The 14,669-nt window shown below is 38.6% G+C and overlaps 1 protein-coding gene across 1 annotated transcript in view; it reads left to right on the top strand.

Moving 5' to 3' along the window:
* The window catches only part of RSRC1 (arginine and serine rich coiled-coil 1), a 500,806-nt gene extending 487,132 nt beyond the window's left edge, over positions 1-13,674 (top strand). Inside the window, exons 7-8 of the mRNA XM_042781342.1 lie at positions 12,612-12,764; positions 13,582-13,674. Coding sequence (XP_042637276.1) covers positions 12,612-12,764; positions 13,582-13,674 — 246 coding nt within the window. The remainder of the gene's footprint in view (positions 1-12,611; positions 12,765-13,581) is intronic.
* The last annotated feature ends 995 nt before the right edge of the window (positions 13,675-14,669 follow it).

The following is a 14,669-nucleotide window of genomic DNA, read 5'->3' as shown; positions in this document are numbered from 1 at the left end:
ACTCTAAGCACCTGAGAGAGTGGGCACCTCCCAGAACATTGTTTTGTGCCACTCCCAACAGAAATACTCCAGGTGGACACCTTCAGCAATCAGGAGCTCCTCAGTTGCTCATAGCAAATCCCACCTTGGAGTTTACAAAGACTTATGGGTAGAAAAGCCACACAAAGTAATTTACTATACCACAGAAACCCAATGGTGGTCGCTAAGAGTCGGAATTGACTCAATGGCAGTGAGTTAGGTTTTGCCCCCCCAAGTTATTAGCAGCTCTTCCAATAATTGAAGGAGCCCTGGTGATGAAGTGGTTAAAGTGCTCAACTGCTAACCAAAAGCTCAACAGTTTGAACCCACCAACCACTCCATGGATAAAGATGTGGCTGTCTACTTATGTAAGATTTACAGAAGTAAATCTTGGAAACCCTATGGGAGTTCCACTCTGTCCTATAGGATCACTATGAGTTGAAATCAACTTGGCAACAGTGAGTTTGGTCCAATAATTGGCAAGCAAAGAAATTAATGAAAAACTTGCTTGGTGTAGTAGGAAGAGCATGGGCTTTGGACTCAAAAGACATTTAGATTTGAATCTTAACTCCTACACTTTCTTCTGTGGTTATAATCTTGAACAAGTTGTCTCAACTTCTTTGGGCCTCAGTTTCTAAATTTGTAAATAGAGTTAATAATACCTAGCTTTTGGAGTTGTTGGGAATTAAATATTACACCTGTCAACAATTGTCATGCTTCCTGACCCAATAAAAGTTTATTTTAAAATAATATATTCTAGCATCTAAATCTGGAAGGAAGGTTGGGCAATCTACTTCCATAGTGATGTTGTTGTTGTTGTTGTTGTTATGTGCCGTTGAGTCGGCCCCGACTCATAGCAGCCCCTCCTGGGGTTTCTGAGGCGTTATCACTACGGAAGTAGATTGCCCAACCTTCCTTCCAAGGAGTGGCTGGTGGGTTTGAATCACCAGCCTTCTGGTTAGCAATCAAGTGCCTTAGGCATTATGCTACCAGAGCTCCCAACTTGTAAACCCAAGAAGGGGTCGCTATGAGTTGAGTCCGACTCAACGGCACATAACAACAACAACAACAGCAGCAGCATCTAAATCAAAGTTCCTGAGTGATACAAATTGCTCAACTACTAGCCAAAAGATTCAAACCTACCCTGAGGTACCTTGAGAGAAAGCCCTGGCAATCTGCTTCTGAAAGGTCACAGCATTGAAAACTCTATGGCACAGTTCTACTCTGAACATACAGGGTTATCATGAGTCCATATTGACTCAATGGCAACTACCAACAACAACAAAGCATCTAAATCATTTGTTATCTCTGAGTAAATTCTGTCAACTAAGCATAGTTCTTAAAACTTCTATTACTCTTGGTGTTCAGTCTGTCTTAAGTATGAACACCTTACCCCATTTACATTTCCCTGATGTACCCCTTATTTTTCTAAGTTTCCATGCTCTCCTGTAAAACAGAGTATCTTACTGAGAAACACAGAAATTCTACAAATACCTGGTTGCACCACCAAAATCTTTTGAAACATATTAATGTAATAGCATTTGTATATTTGAACGCCAAGATTAGTAATGTTTTGCCACAGTATATCTCCTAGAAAAGTTCTGAAAGACTTTTTCTTTGTAGGCTATTAGATAACTGTAAGATAACTAAGTAAATGCAACACAAGAACTCTTCTTGCTAAATTTATAACAAAACTCTACATAGTTAAATGAATTCCTTTGTGATCATGTAAAGTTATTTTACCTACACCTCTGATCAAAGGGATACCATTATTACTTATTTTAATAATTACTTTCTGTTTGCTTTTTTTAAGTTTGGCATAGATTTTTAGTGCTGAGTTGAAATTTCCCCTCACCTTCAGTATAGCTTTCCTTGTATTTCTAATTCATATGCTACTTCTAGGGATTGAGAGGACTAAGTTGGAGCTGGGGCCTCACCACTTCTGTAGGCACCCTGCATAAATTTATGTGAACAAAATTCATCCTCTGTTGCAGCTGTCTTTTAGAATACGTTTCCCTTAGCAACATTTCACAGAAAGAGTAAAATCAATTCTGGAAAGCTCAGAATTGGCTAACCATCTCTTCTGGTTGGATAAGTATAACAGAGAAGCAAAACAACTTAGAAGTATTATTAATCCAGTACTGTGTATTGAAGCTTCTTATAAATGTATTTAGTGGAAATATTTTACAAACATTTTTATTTCTTTACTCTAAAATCAAAACCAAGTTATAATCAATCTTGGGTTTAGCATTTGGGAGACGGTGGTCAAAAACATCAGATGTCGAGTCAGATCTAGAACCAAACTCTGATTCTGCCATTTATTGGCTATATGTCCTTGTTATTTATAGCCTCATTAAACCTATGCTCTCTTATCTTAAATTGGGGATAATACCTATGACAGAGGTTTTTATAAGGATGGCCAAGTACCTTACACAAAATAGTTAACAAAGTACCTGGCACATAGCAAGTACTCAGGAAATGAAGGCTGCTACACCACTACTACCATCATTGCTATTGTGACAACATGTTTATCTGTGGCTTCTTTGGGAGGAACTGTAGATTCAAGGATTCTCATTTTGGTTGGGTCAGAGATTGTTTCATATAATTTTTTATACTCTGTAAAGCCTAAAATTCTCCTCATTAGAGGTCTGCATACTGTGTTACTGAGCAAATAGTAAAAAATTCCCTCAGACAGCTTTACACAGTAACTTACTGGTTTCATGTCCTGATACCAGCTTTGGACTAATTTATCAACTTAGCCCTTTGGAAACATTCAAGCACAAAGCAAATGGTGTAAAACAAGGTTGTATCATACCCTCATTCTTTAAATATTTAAATAACTTCAAATAAGTAAAATAATAATGACTACTATTTGGAACAGCTAAGAGAGACCAGGAAGCAAGCCAGCAGCAGTTTGGAACTACTAAGGGAAACCAGAAAGCAAACCAGAAGAGTGTGGAACAGCTAAGGGAGACCAGGAAGTGAGCAGAGCGTTTTGGAACAGCTAAGAGAGATGAACTTGTCTATCAGTTTGTCTTACTGCAGTGGCTTGTGTGTTGCTGTGAGGCTGGAGGCTATGCCGCTGATGTTACAAATGCTAGCAGGATTACCCATGGTGGACAGTTTTCAGCGGAACTTCCAGATAAGACAGACTTGGAAGAAGGAAGAGGCCATCCACTTCTCAAAAAATTGGCAAGTGAAAATCTTATGAATAGCAGTGAACACTGTCTGATATACTACTGGAAAATCTTATGAATAGCCCTAAAATATTGTATGATATAGTACTACCAGAAGATGAGCTCCTGAGGTCTGAGGGCACTCAAGATAGGCCTGAGGAAGAGATGCCTCCTCAGAGTTGAGCGGACTTAATGATATGGGTAAAGATTTTGGGACCTCCATATGCTGATGTGGCATGACTCAAAACAGGAAGAAACAACTGCAAACATCCATTAATAATTAGAACATGGAATGTATGAAGTATGAATTCAGGAAAATTGGAAGATGTCAAAAATGAAATGGAATCCATAAAGATCAATATCCTAGGCATTAGTGAGATGAAATGGACTGGTTTTGGCCATTTTGAATCAGATAACCAAAGGATTTACTATGCCAGGAATGACAAATTGAAGAGAAATGGTGTGGCATTCATCATCACAAAGAATGTTTCAACATCAATCCTGAAGTACAATGCTATCAGTGATAAGATAATATCCATACACCTACAGGGAAGACCAATTAATACTACTATTATTCAAATTTACACACCAACCACCAAACCCAAAGATGAGGAAGTTGAATCAGTCTGAAATTGACTGAACATGCAGTTGAGATGTGTTAATTATCACTGGTGATTGGAATGCAAAAGTTGGGAACAAAGAAGAATCACCAGCAGTTGAAAAATAGGGCCTTAGTGATAGAAACAATGCTGGAGATCACATGATAGAAATTTGCAAGACCAATGACTTATTCATTGCCAGTACCTTTTCTCAACAACACAAATGGCAGCTATACACGTGGACTTTGCCAGATGGAGTTCAAAGGAATCAGATCCACTACATCTGTGGCGAGAGGCAATGGAAAACCTCAATCTCTTCAGACAAAATAAGTCCAGGAGCTGATTGAACAGATCATCAATTGCTCATATGCAAGTTCAAGTTCAAGTTGAAGACAATTAAAACAAGTCCATGAGAGCCAAAATAAGGCCTTGATTATATCCCTCCTGAATGTAGAGACCATCTAAAGAATAGATGCATTGAACACCAGTGACTGAAAACCAGAAGAATTGTGGGATGACATCAAGAACATCATCCATGAAGAAGGGGAATATCTGTAGGAGATCCTGGATAGAGAGGGAGAACAATGTGGGAAAAAACTGAAAATCATTTTTTAAAAAGGACCAGGTTTGCTGGTCTGATAGAGCCTGATGGAACCACTGAGACTATGGCCCCTAGTTGCCCTTCAAGTCTGGAATTGAACCTATTCCTGTGCGTTCCAGCCAAACAAAAGACAGGCATATGAGCTGAACATTTACATTAGATAGATACACTTCTTGGAGAGAACAATCATGGGAGAATAGAAGGGCTATGTATGCACAGAGGACAGCTCAGGGGACAGAAGTGTATGGAAGGAAGGACACAGGGAAGAGATAACTATGGGGAAGAAGTGGGAGGGGAGCTGTTGCATTGTGGTAAATTGTAGTCAATGTCATGAGACAAAGTGTATGTGAGCTCCTCTAGGGCAAGTGAATTTGCTCCATAAACTTCCATCCAAATCACAATAAAAATTAAAAAAGGAAAAAGAACATCATCCATGAAGAAAGCAAAAGGTCACTAAAAAGACAGGAAAGGAAGAAAAGACCAAAATGGATATCAGAAGAAACTCTGAAACTTGCCTTTAAATGGAGAGTCGCTAAAGTAAATGGAAGAAATGACAAGATAAAAGAGCTGAACAGACCATTTCAAAGAGTAGCTCGAGAAGACAAAGCCAATTATTATAATGAAATGTACAAAGACCTGGAATTAGAAAATCAAAAAGGAAGAATATGCTCGGCATTTCTCAAGCTGAAAGAACTGAAGAAAAAATTTAAGCCTTGAGTTGCAATATTGAAAGATTCTATGCCTAAGGTATTTGACTGCTAACCAGAAGGCTAGGGGTTCAAACCCACCAGCCACTTCTCAGAAGGAAAGTTGGGTACTCTATTTCTGTAGTGATACTGCCTCAGAAACCCAAGGAGGGATTGCTATGAGTTGGATCCAACCTGGTGGCAGTGAGTTTTGTTTTTTTTGTTTTATGGGCAGTATATTGAATGATGCAGGAAACATCAAAAGAAAATGGAAGGAATACACAGAGCCAATGTACCAAAAAGAATTGGTTGCTGTTCATCCATTTCAGGAGGTGGCATATGATCAAGAACCAATGGTACTGAAGGAAGAATTCCAAACTGCACTGAAGGAATTGGCGAAAAACAAGGCTCCAGGAAATTGATGGAATACCCATTGAGATGTTTCAAAAACGGATACCACACTGGAGGCACTCACTTATCTATGCCAAGAGAGTTGGAAGACAGCTACCTGGAAACTGACTGGAAAAGATCCATATTTGTACCCATTCAAAAGAAAAGTAATCCCACAGAATGTGGAAATTTTCAGCCAGTATCATTAATATCACATGCAAGAAGTAAAATCTTACTGGAGATAATTTTAAAAAAAGTTGCAGCAGTATATTGACAGACAACTTCCAGAAATGCAAGCTGGATTCAGAAGAGGACATAGAATGAGGTCTATCATTGCTGATGTCAGATGGATCTTGGCTGAAAGCAAAGAATACCAGAAAGATGTTTACTTGTGTTTTATTGACTAAGCAAAAGCATTTGACTGTGTGGTCATAACAAATTATGGATGACTTTGAGAAAATGGGAATTCCAGAACACTTAATTGTACTCTTGAGGAACCTGTACATAGACCAGGAGGCTGTTATTTGAACAGAACAAGGGGATACTGCATGGTTTAAAATCAGAAAGGGAGTGCATCGGGATTGTATCCTTTCACCATACTATTCAATGTGTATGCCGAGCAAATAATCCAAGAAGTTGAAGTATATGAAGGAAAACGTGGCATCAGGATTGGAGGAAAACTCATTAACAACCTGCAATATGCAGACAACACAGTTTGCTTGCTGAAAATGAGGATTACTTGAAGCATTTACTGATAAAGAGTGAAGACTACAGTCTGCAGTATGGATTATACCTCAATTTAAAGAAAACAAAAATTCTCACAACTGGACCAATAAGCAGCATCAAGATAACTGGAGAAAAGATTGAAGTTGTCAAAGACTTCATATTGTGTGGTTCTACAGTCAACACCAATGGAAGCAGCAATCAAAACATCAGACAACATATTGCATTGGGCATATCTGCTGCAAAAGACCTCTTTAAAGTGCTGAAGAGCAAAGATGTCTCCTTGAAGACTAAGGTGTGCCTAACCCAAGCCATGGTATTTTCAATCCCCTCAAATGCATGTGAGATCTGTATAATGAATAAGGAAGACCGAAGAAGAGTTGATGCTTTTGAGCTGTGGTGTTGGCGAAGAATACTGAAAGTACCACGGACTGCCAGAACTACCATATCTGTCCTGGAAGAAGTGCAGGCAGAATGCTCCTTGGAAGTGATAATGGCCAGACTTCATCTCACCTACTTTGGTCATGTTGTCAGAAGGGACCATTCCCTGGAGAAGGATGTCTTGCTTGATAAAGTGGAGGGTCAGCAAAGAAGGGGAAGGCCATCAACAAGATGTATGGACACAGAGGCTGCAACAATGGGCTCAAATATAGCAAGGATCGTGAGGCTGGCACAGGACCAGGCAGTGTTTCATTCTGTTGTACATAGTGTTGCTGTGAGTCAGAAATGACTCAATGGTACCTAACAACAACTATTAATAATAGTCATTTAATATATGTAATTCTTTATCAAAATAGTCCATGGGAAAACTGCTAGTAATAACAGTGGCCTCATCCGGACCAAATCGATGTGCTCTAGAGGCCATGTTTTTCCTGTTAATCAAATGCCTCTCATAGTTATAAACGGAATGCATGTTCCCTGCTGAAGTTTAAAGAAACCATGCATCAATGGGTAAGTAATGGCACCAACAGGATAATACGCTAAAATGCCTTGAAAGATGGTGTTTACCTTGGTGAATGTCAAAACACTTAGTCATCCAACACTGGACTTTTATCAGTCACTGTGCTGTCAGTCACTACACTTCAAGAGGATCAGAAGAGCAGTGACAGACTAACAGTGAATAAATTCACACTTATCTGTAATATAAAAGTGAGGGATAACTTATTAATTGTCCCTTTCTAATATCTAATTGTATATGTCTGCACTATAACATGGGGACTCAGGATATCTAGGAAACTGAATTATTTATCGAGATTCCTTAGGAAAGAGAGTGAATTATCTTGAGGACATTGCATCCAGATCGTGTGGAGGCCTGATGGGTTATCCGTGATCCATAACAAAGATTAGCTGTCTTTGGGACTAAATTACTCATGACCCCAGTTTCATCATCTTTCTCTCCTGGACAGTGTTACAATCTTTAGTGTAAGGTTTGTATCTGAAAAAGACTTTTATGCTAGCCACCCCTGCAGTTGGTATAGTCTTTCTTATAGCTGTTTTAATTCCACTAATTAAGCTAGGGAGCTGTTACCGGACAAGTGGTATTACCAGTGACATGCTAGACATTGTGTCTCCTGCAACACATTGATTAAACTAATTTAACTCCCTATAATAATATTTCTCTTTTCTGAGTAAATAGAGAATCTGATAGCTCCTGCTATATCATCAACCTCAGAAACCAATTGCAGTTTGTTTTCAAACGGCTGTCCCAAATCAGCTTAGTATCAATTATTCAACACTAAAATTACTTTATCTGGCAGATATCCACCTGTGTTCAAAAGGGGAGTAAATACTTCTGTGTAGCATTGTCATTTGTTCTACTTGACGCACATTTTAAAGCTAACTTTCTAGACTAAGCCACCAGGTGGCAGTGCTTCTCAAAGCCAGATGTTTGACAGTGGCCATGTTGAGGTTTTGTTTTAGACCTGACACCAAACCAAACCCACTGCCTATCAAGTCAATTTGGACTAATAGCAACCCTGTAGGACAGAATAGAACTCCCCCATAGAGTTTCCAAGGCCACAAGTCTTTCCAAAAACAGACTGCCTCATCTTCTCCCATGGAGGAGCTGGTTAAGTTTGAACTGCCAATTTTGGGGTTAGCAGCCAAGCACTTAACCACTGTACCAGCAGGGCTCTTCCTTATAGTCAAGATAAAATTTCTTTTACAGTTTTTCTCACTTAAATACAGCTGCAGTGGATAGCTTTCCACACCAAGTTTTTAATTATTATGAAATAACTTCCATGCTCTGTGCCTCTAACTTGCTCTTATATTTGGATACTGAAAAACAAACCAAATCGATTGCCATCCAGTTGATTCTAACTCATGGAGATCACATATGGTACACGGAAGAATTGTTCCATGGGATTTCTGGGTTGTAATCTTTATGAAAGCAGATAGCCAGGCCTCTCTTCCACAGCACCTCCAGCTGGCTTCGAACTGCCAACATTTAGGTTAGTAGTCTAATGCAAACCATTTACAACACCTTCAGGGACCTTATATGTGGATCTCACATACTTCAGGTGTGTTATCAAGAGGGACTCCACAGAAGGACATCATGATTGGTAAAGTAGAGGGGTCAATGAAAAAGAGGAAGACTCTCTACAAGATAGATTGACAGTGGCTGCAACAACAGGCTCAAATATAGCAACAATTGTGAGAATGGCACAGGACCAGGCAGCAGTTTGTTCTTTTATCCATAGGGTTGCTATGAGTCAGAACTGACTCAATCGCACCTAACAACATCAACAACAATAACTCATTTAAAAAAACTTTAATGTGCTCACTAGGTAAAAATAGAATGAGATTACTAGCTTTTAATGGTAGAATGTCATCTCTGGCACCTAAACTTGTAGTGTCCACATCTTTTGCAACCTGGAATAACAGTATTCCACATTTTTAAAAACCAGTTCAACATGGACAGCCAGTCTATCAAAGCCTGGCTGAGATGTGCAGAATGACATGCTCTTTGATTCTCCGGAGGCAAGGCAGTGTAGACTGCCAGAGAACCATGGTGTGGGCCACACTGGATTAGCATACTCCCTGCTTTCCCCTGTGCACACAGTATTGGGTTTTAATTTGTATGGCCTCAACTTCATAGAGTTAATGTAATAGCACTTAGGGCCACGAGCATCTAGGCCCAGTGTGTTAGACCTAGAGATGTTTGAGGCTTGAGGCAGGGAGGGAGTAACTATTGACTTCAAGATATAGGAAGAAAACTCATAAATCAAATTTAATAAGTATTTCTTTAAATGTCTATAAAAGTTAGAATTGTGGTTAACATTAACGTCATTTTGGTTTGAGTTAGCATTCATAAACATCTCTGCATTTAAAAACCATTTATAGGATAGATTTCTCATACTTTGCAAGAGCTCCTAAACATGCATGATGACTGCCCAGACATCTAGCCTTCAGGACCCTCATAAGCATAAATCTTTCCTATGAATGCAGACCAGCTACCATTAGCATAAAAATAAATTACAGAGTATTGTTACTTGAATAGAATATCTTACATGCCCCCCTCCAAAAAAAATAGACCTTGACATCATCATCTCCAGAATAGTTCAAAATCTCTTCCTCTCCCACCTGTCCACAGCCTTACCCTAACCAATCACCCTCATCAACTATTGTACTAGCCCCCAATTGTCTTCTTGCTTTTCCTTTTGCATTTTCCAGGCCCCACACAGCAGCTAGAACAATTTTTTTCAAAGGAAATAAGACTTCTGCTACCGGCCATCACAGAACAGCTGGTACAGAACTTGTTCCCCACACCATACAGAACTATAGAATTTTATATAATATATGAGGTACTATCTTTAGGTATCAAACAATAGGCAGTACAGGACCAGTGATCCTGAGAGAAACAAACATGGATTGCTGCCTGGGGCCACTTTCCCGTGGTGCTGGGAGGTGATACCCAAAGAGTGGTGATGTAGCTGAGCTACGGAAGCAAAGACCCAAGTTCTCAGCAGCTGTTGCCCAACTCTTCCTTTTGCCCACCATATACCAACCTCTCTGACCTTCTCCCTGCCCTCCAAACACACCCAGGACTTCTGCACTCAGCATCTGAGCATTCTCTATTCTCTCTACCCATAGCACTCTTCACCCTCTTCACATGCCGGGCTCCTGCTGGTCTTCAGGCCTTTACTTAATTTTGCCTCCTGAGGGACAATATCCCTGGCTGCCTAATATAAAATAGGTGTTTTCCCCTCCTCAAACCCCACCTTTATGTCAACACCTTGTTTATTTCCTTTCATAGCACTTACTACCATTTGTGATTATGTATTTTGCTATGTGTTTGTTACTAGTCTGTAGTCCCCATTAAAAAACTCACTGCCATCAAGTCGATTTGACTCATGGCGATTCCTCCTTGAGTTTCTGAGGAGGCATCTCTACAGAAGTAGATTGCCCAGTCTTCCTTCCAAAGAGTGGCTGGTGACTTTGAACCGCCAGCCTTCTGGTTATAGTCAAATGCCTTTGGCACTATGCTACCAGAGCTCCCAGGGACCATATTTTACTCTCCCTGTGCCCAGTGCTTTGTTCTCCCATGTAGTAATTATATATACACTTTAAGAATTAGTAGCGTTCAATAAATGCTGATAAAATAGCTGGATATTCAATTTTAAGGTAAACTGTTTTAAGAAAATCAAAACCAAGCCAAACTCATTGCCATCGAGTCAATTCCAACTCATAATGACCCCCATAGGATTTCCAAGTCTGTAAATCTTTACAGAAATAGATTGCTTCATCTTCCTCCCACAGAGCAGCTGGTAGGTTTGAACCACCAACCTTCTGGTCAGCAGCCAAACGCCTTACCCACTGCACCACCAGAGCTCTTTATTTTAAGAAAGGATTAACTCATTCATGTACATTTTATTCTCCTGTGGTTTTTTCCAGTGGCATCTATAGTGTGCATCATCCAGTGGAGGAGATATTCAGAAGTAGATAAGTGGAAATTGAAAAGCAGTAGGTGTAGAACCAAGTAAATCAAGGCTAAGAAGTTAAATTAATCTTCCATGTCATCTTGATTTTTTGTTTTTAATTTTAACTTTTAATTTCAACTTCTAACCCATTTCATATTATCCCTGCAACTTTGATCTATCAGTTACCGTCCTGGACTTCTCCTTTCTCAGGGAAATAGATAGTGTAATTTACCTGAGTAAGCAGTATCCTGGTGGCCCTTCAAGACAAAGACAATGATTTGTTAGTCTTTGTGTCCTTAGCACCTAACATAGGGCATGGCACATGGTAACCACTCCACAAATGTGGCAGGAATTAAGTGTATAAATGTCAGAGAAATCTTAGTTGTATTTTTTGGCAAAGATATAATATATATTTTTTAACTTTTATGATATTTTAAAAAATGTTTTAAGTATCCTTGAAAGATAACCTTTGAGTTCACTCTTTGATGAACGGGTAATTAAACTGTAGTATACCCATACAAAGGAGCTCTGGTGGCATAGTAGGTAAGGCATTTGGCTGCTAACCCCAAGGTCAACAGTTCAAACCCATCAGCTGCTCCACAGAAGGAAGAAGAGTCAGTCTGCTTCCATGAAAATTTACAGCCTTGGAACCCAGTGGGGGTTGCTATGAGTCAGAATCAGCTCAGTGGCAGTAGGTTTGGTTTTTGAGTTTTATATCCATTCAAGAGAATATTACTCAGTCATAAGCAGGAATGAAGTATTGAATACATGCTTCAGCATCAGTGAACCTTGAGGGGGGGGTTCATGCTTGGTGAAAGAAACGAGTCACAAAAGACCACGTATTGTATGATTGCATTTACATGAAATGTCTTCTAGTGTAGACAAATCCATAGTAACAGAAAGTAGCTTATGGGTTGCCTAGGCATGGGAGTGTGAGGGGGAAATCAGAAGGGACTGTTGATGGGTATGGGGTTTTTTGAGGGGAAGGTGAAAATGTTCTAAAATTGATTGTAGTTCTAGTTGTACAACTCTGTGAATATACTAAAAACCATTGAATTGCACCCTTTAAATGGATTAATTGTATAATATGTGGACTATACCTCAATAACACTGTTATTGAAAAATAAAAGATAACCTTTGAACTTGCTTTTTATACCTAAAGAGGGCAACTAAATGCTGGCGATGGGTTACAAGCTTTTCTCTGAGTAATAGAATTTAGATCTATGAAATAGATATTTCAATAATATAAAGTTGTAAGCATCAATTTCTTAAGACAGATATGCTAATTGTAAGAGATTATAAACATTTCCCAACTTTTTTCGTGGGTTGTTCATTTAGGAACAATTATTTCTCACTCAGAAACCCAGGGCATTTTTGAGATGGGTTTTACCTTAAAGGAAACTAAACTGAACTATTACTATTCAAAATCAGAAATTTTACTGAACTAAAATTCTAATTGTATTTTGTGTTCCAATTAATAATATATGTTTACCTTTCAGTCAGTGGAACCTACTGAAGTGAAGCACGCAACCACAGCATCAGGACCAGCATCAGTGGTTGCTGATCCACCCAATATTGAAAAAGAAATAGACCCTGGTAGCATCCCTACCTCTATCAAGTACCAAGACGACAATTCTCTGGCCCATCCCAATGTAAGAATCTTGAACTTTCATCATGCCACTTGAAATCTGGGTGACTGATAACAATTTGAACTGTTGTTATTTGGAGCTAGCCTAAGAACATTGGAGGAAATAGATTCACATGTTCTAGTTGCTGTAATTTTACAGAGCTAACCCCCAGCCCTTAGAGTTATCATATGCATTTGAATTCTGTGTACCCCAACTCATTTTGCCTGACTTCTAAACGTACTCTTTCTTATGGTTAAGAAAATTAGGCAAAGAGAAAAGGTTTTTTTTTTTTTTAATTGCACACTAAAAGATGTAATTCTGACCTAACTCTAGTTTGTTCATTGACCCTGAGCATGTCACTGACATCATGTTTTGCTGTGTCATCTATGAAATGTAACTCTACTGTGACTCTAGGAATAGTTGTAGGAAATGAACTTCACAAAGCTAAGGTGTACAATTATTAACCAATGGTATTGATGTTATTGTTGTTATGTGCCGTTGAGTCGGACCAGACCCATAGCGACCCCTCCTTGGGTTTCTGAGGCAGTATCACTACGGAAGTAGATTGCCTCATCTTCCTTCCGAGGAGTGGCTGGTTTGAACCGCCAGCCTTCTGGTTAGCAGTCAAGTGCCTTAGGCACTACACTACCAGAGCTCCTCTTTTATTCTAAGAGTTCATTAATTTTAAATAGATGGACTTCAGTGAAGAAGTCACAAAGAGTTAAACAGTATCCAAACTTTGTCCTGAAATATGTATTTTATAAAGATTATTTGTACTGTATGAGGTCAACTCCAAGTTATTGACAGACTAACTTTTTTTTTTTTCTTTTTCTCATTTCAGTTATTTATTGACAAAGCAGAGGCTGAGGAGAAATGGTTCAAGAGATTAATTGCTCTCCGACAAGAAAGGCTAATGGGCAGCCCTGTGGCCTGAGTTCTATGCATATGTTTGCTAGTACCATTAGATAGTAGGTTTTTAATATTTTGCTCTTAAAAAGAATTTAGCTGATTTTGTAAAAGGGTAATCTCACTTCATTCTTTTCCCATTTAGGTAGGCTTGAATATTTGTTGCTTTGAATTCAAGCAAACATTGTGAATATTAAAAGTAGTATAAAATTTTAAGACTGCATGAAAAGGTTATACTGTTAATAAAGTTAATCATAAATATCAGTGTTGACATAAAATATGCACAGTAGTGTTTCTGAGTAAAATTCAAAAAAGTTTTCATTTAAAGTTTCCAAGTTTTCATTTATAGAATTTGGATTGATCATACTTATATTAAAATCAAACAATAGCCTATAAATATGAGATTTCATTTACAATGTATTATAAAATCATGTTAAAATCTTTATTTTACTGTATTGCAAATTTGTAGGCATAATAAAAAAACATTCTAAATTATCTAAAAATTAACATGTTAAACTTGGATAACATTTATTTTTAAAATTTCTTGAAAATTAAATGGTGATTTTGCTTAGAGATTTCTACTAGTCTGCTTCTTTGAAAGATTTTAGAAGAATTTGGCTTATCCTTTTAGAAAGTGTTTGTTTATACTATACCCAACCAATTGGCCAAGGAGCCCTGGTGGTACAGTGGTTAAAGTTCTCAGATGTGGACCAAAAAATCACCAGTTCAAACCCACCAGCTGCTCCACAGTAGGAAGATAGGGCAGTCTACGTTCTTAATTACAGCCTTGGAAACCCTATAGGGCAGTTCTGCTCTGTCCTATAGGGTCACTATGAGTCAGAATCAACTCAGAAGCAACTAGTTTAACCAGTTGGCCAAATACACAAGATGGGAAAAACTATTTCTGCAAAAACAAGTAAGAACTCTCACTTAACCAACTGCTGTTCCCTACAGAAGCAGCCAGCTAATTGTAGTTTTGATTTAAAAAAAAAAAAAAAAAAAAACTTGACTCACTGGCATCAG

The sequence above is a fragment of the Orycteropus afer genome, unplaced genomic scaffold, assembly GCF_000298275.1.
Source record: "Orycteropus afer afer isolate SDZICR_OR568_19922 unplaced genomic scaffold, OryAfe1.0 scaffold00109, whole genome shotgun sequence".
NCBI classification, from domain to species: Eukaryota; Metazoa; Chordata; class Mammalia; order Tubulidentata; family Orycteropodidae; genus Orycteropus; species Orycteropus afer.
Note: the sequence above shows the minus strand (reverse complement) of the source record. Positions and strands in the feature narration are given on the sequence as shown.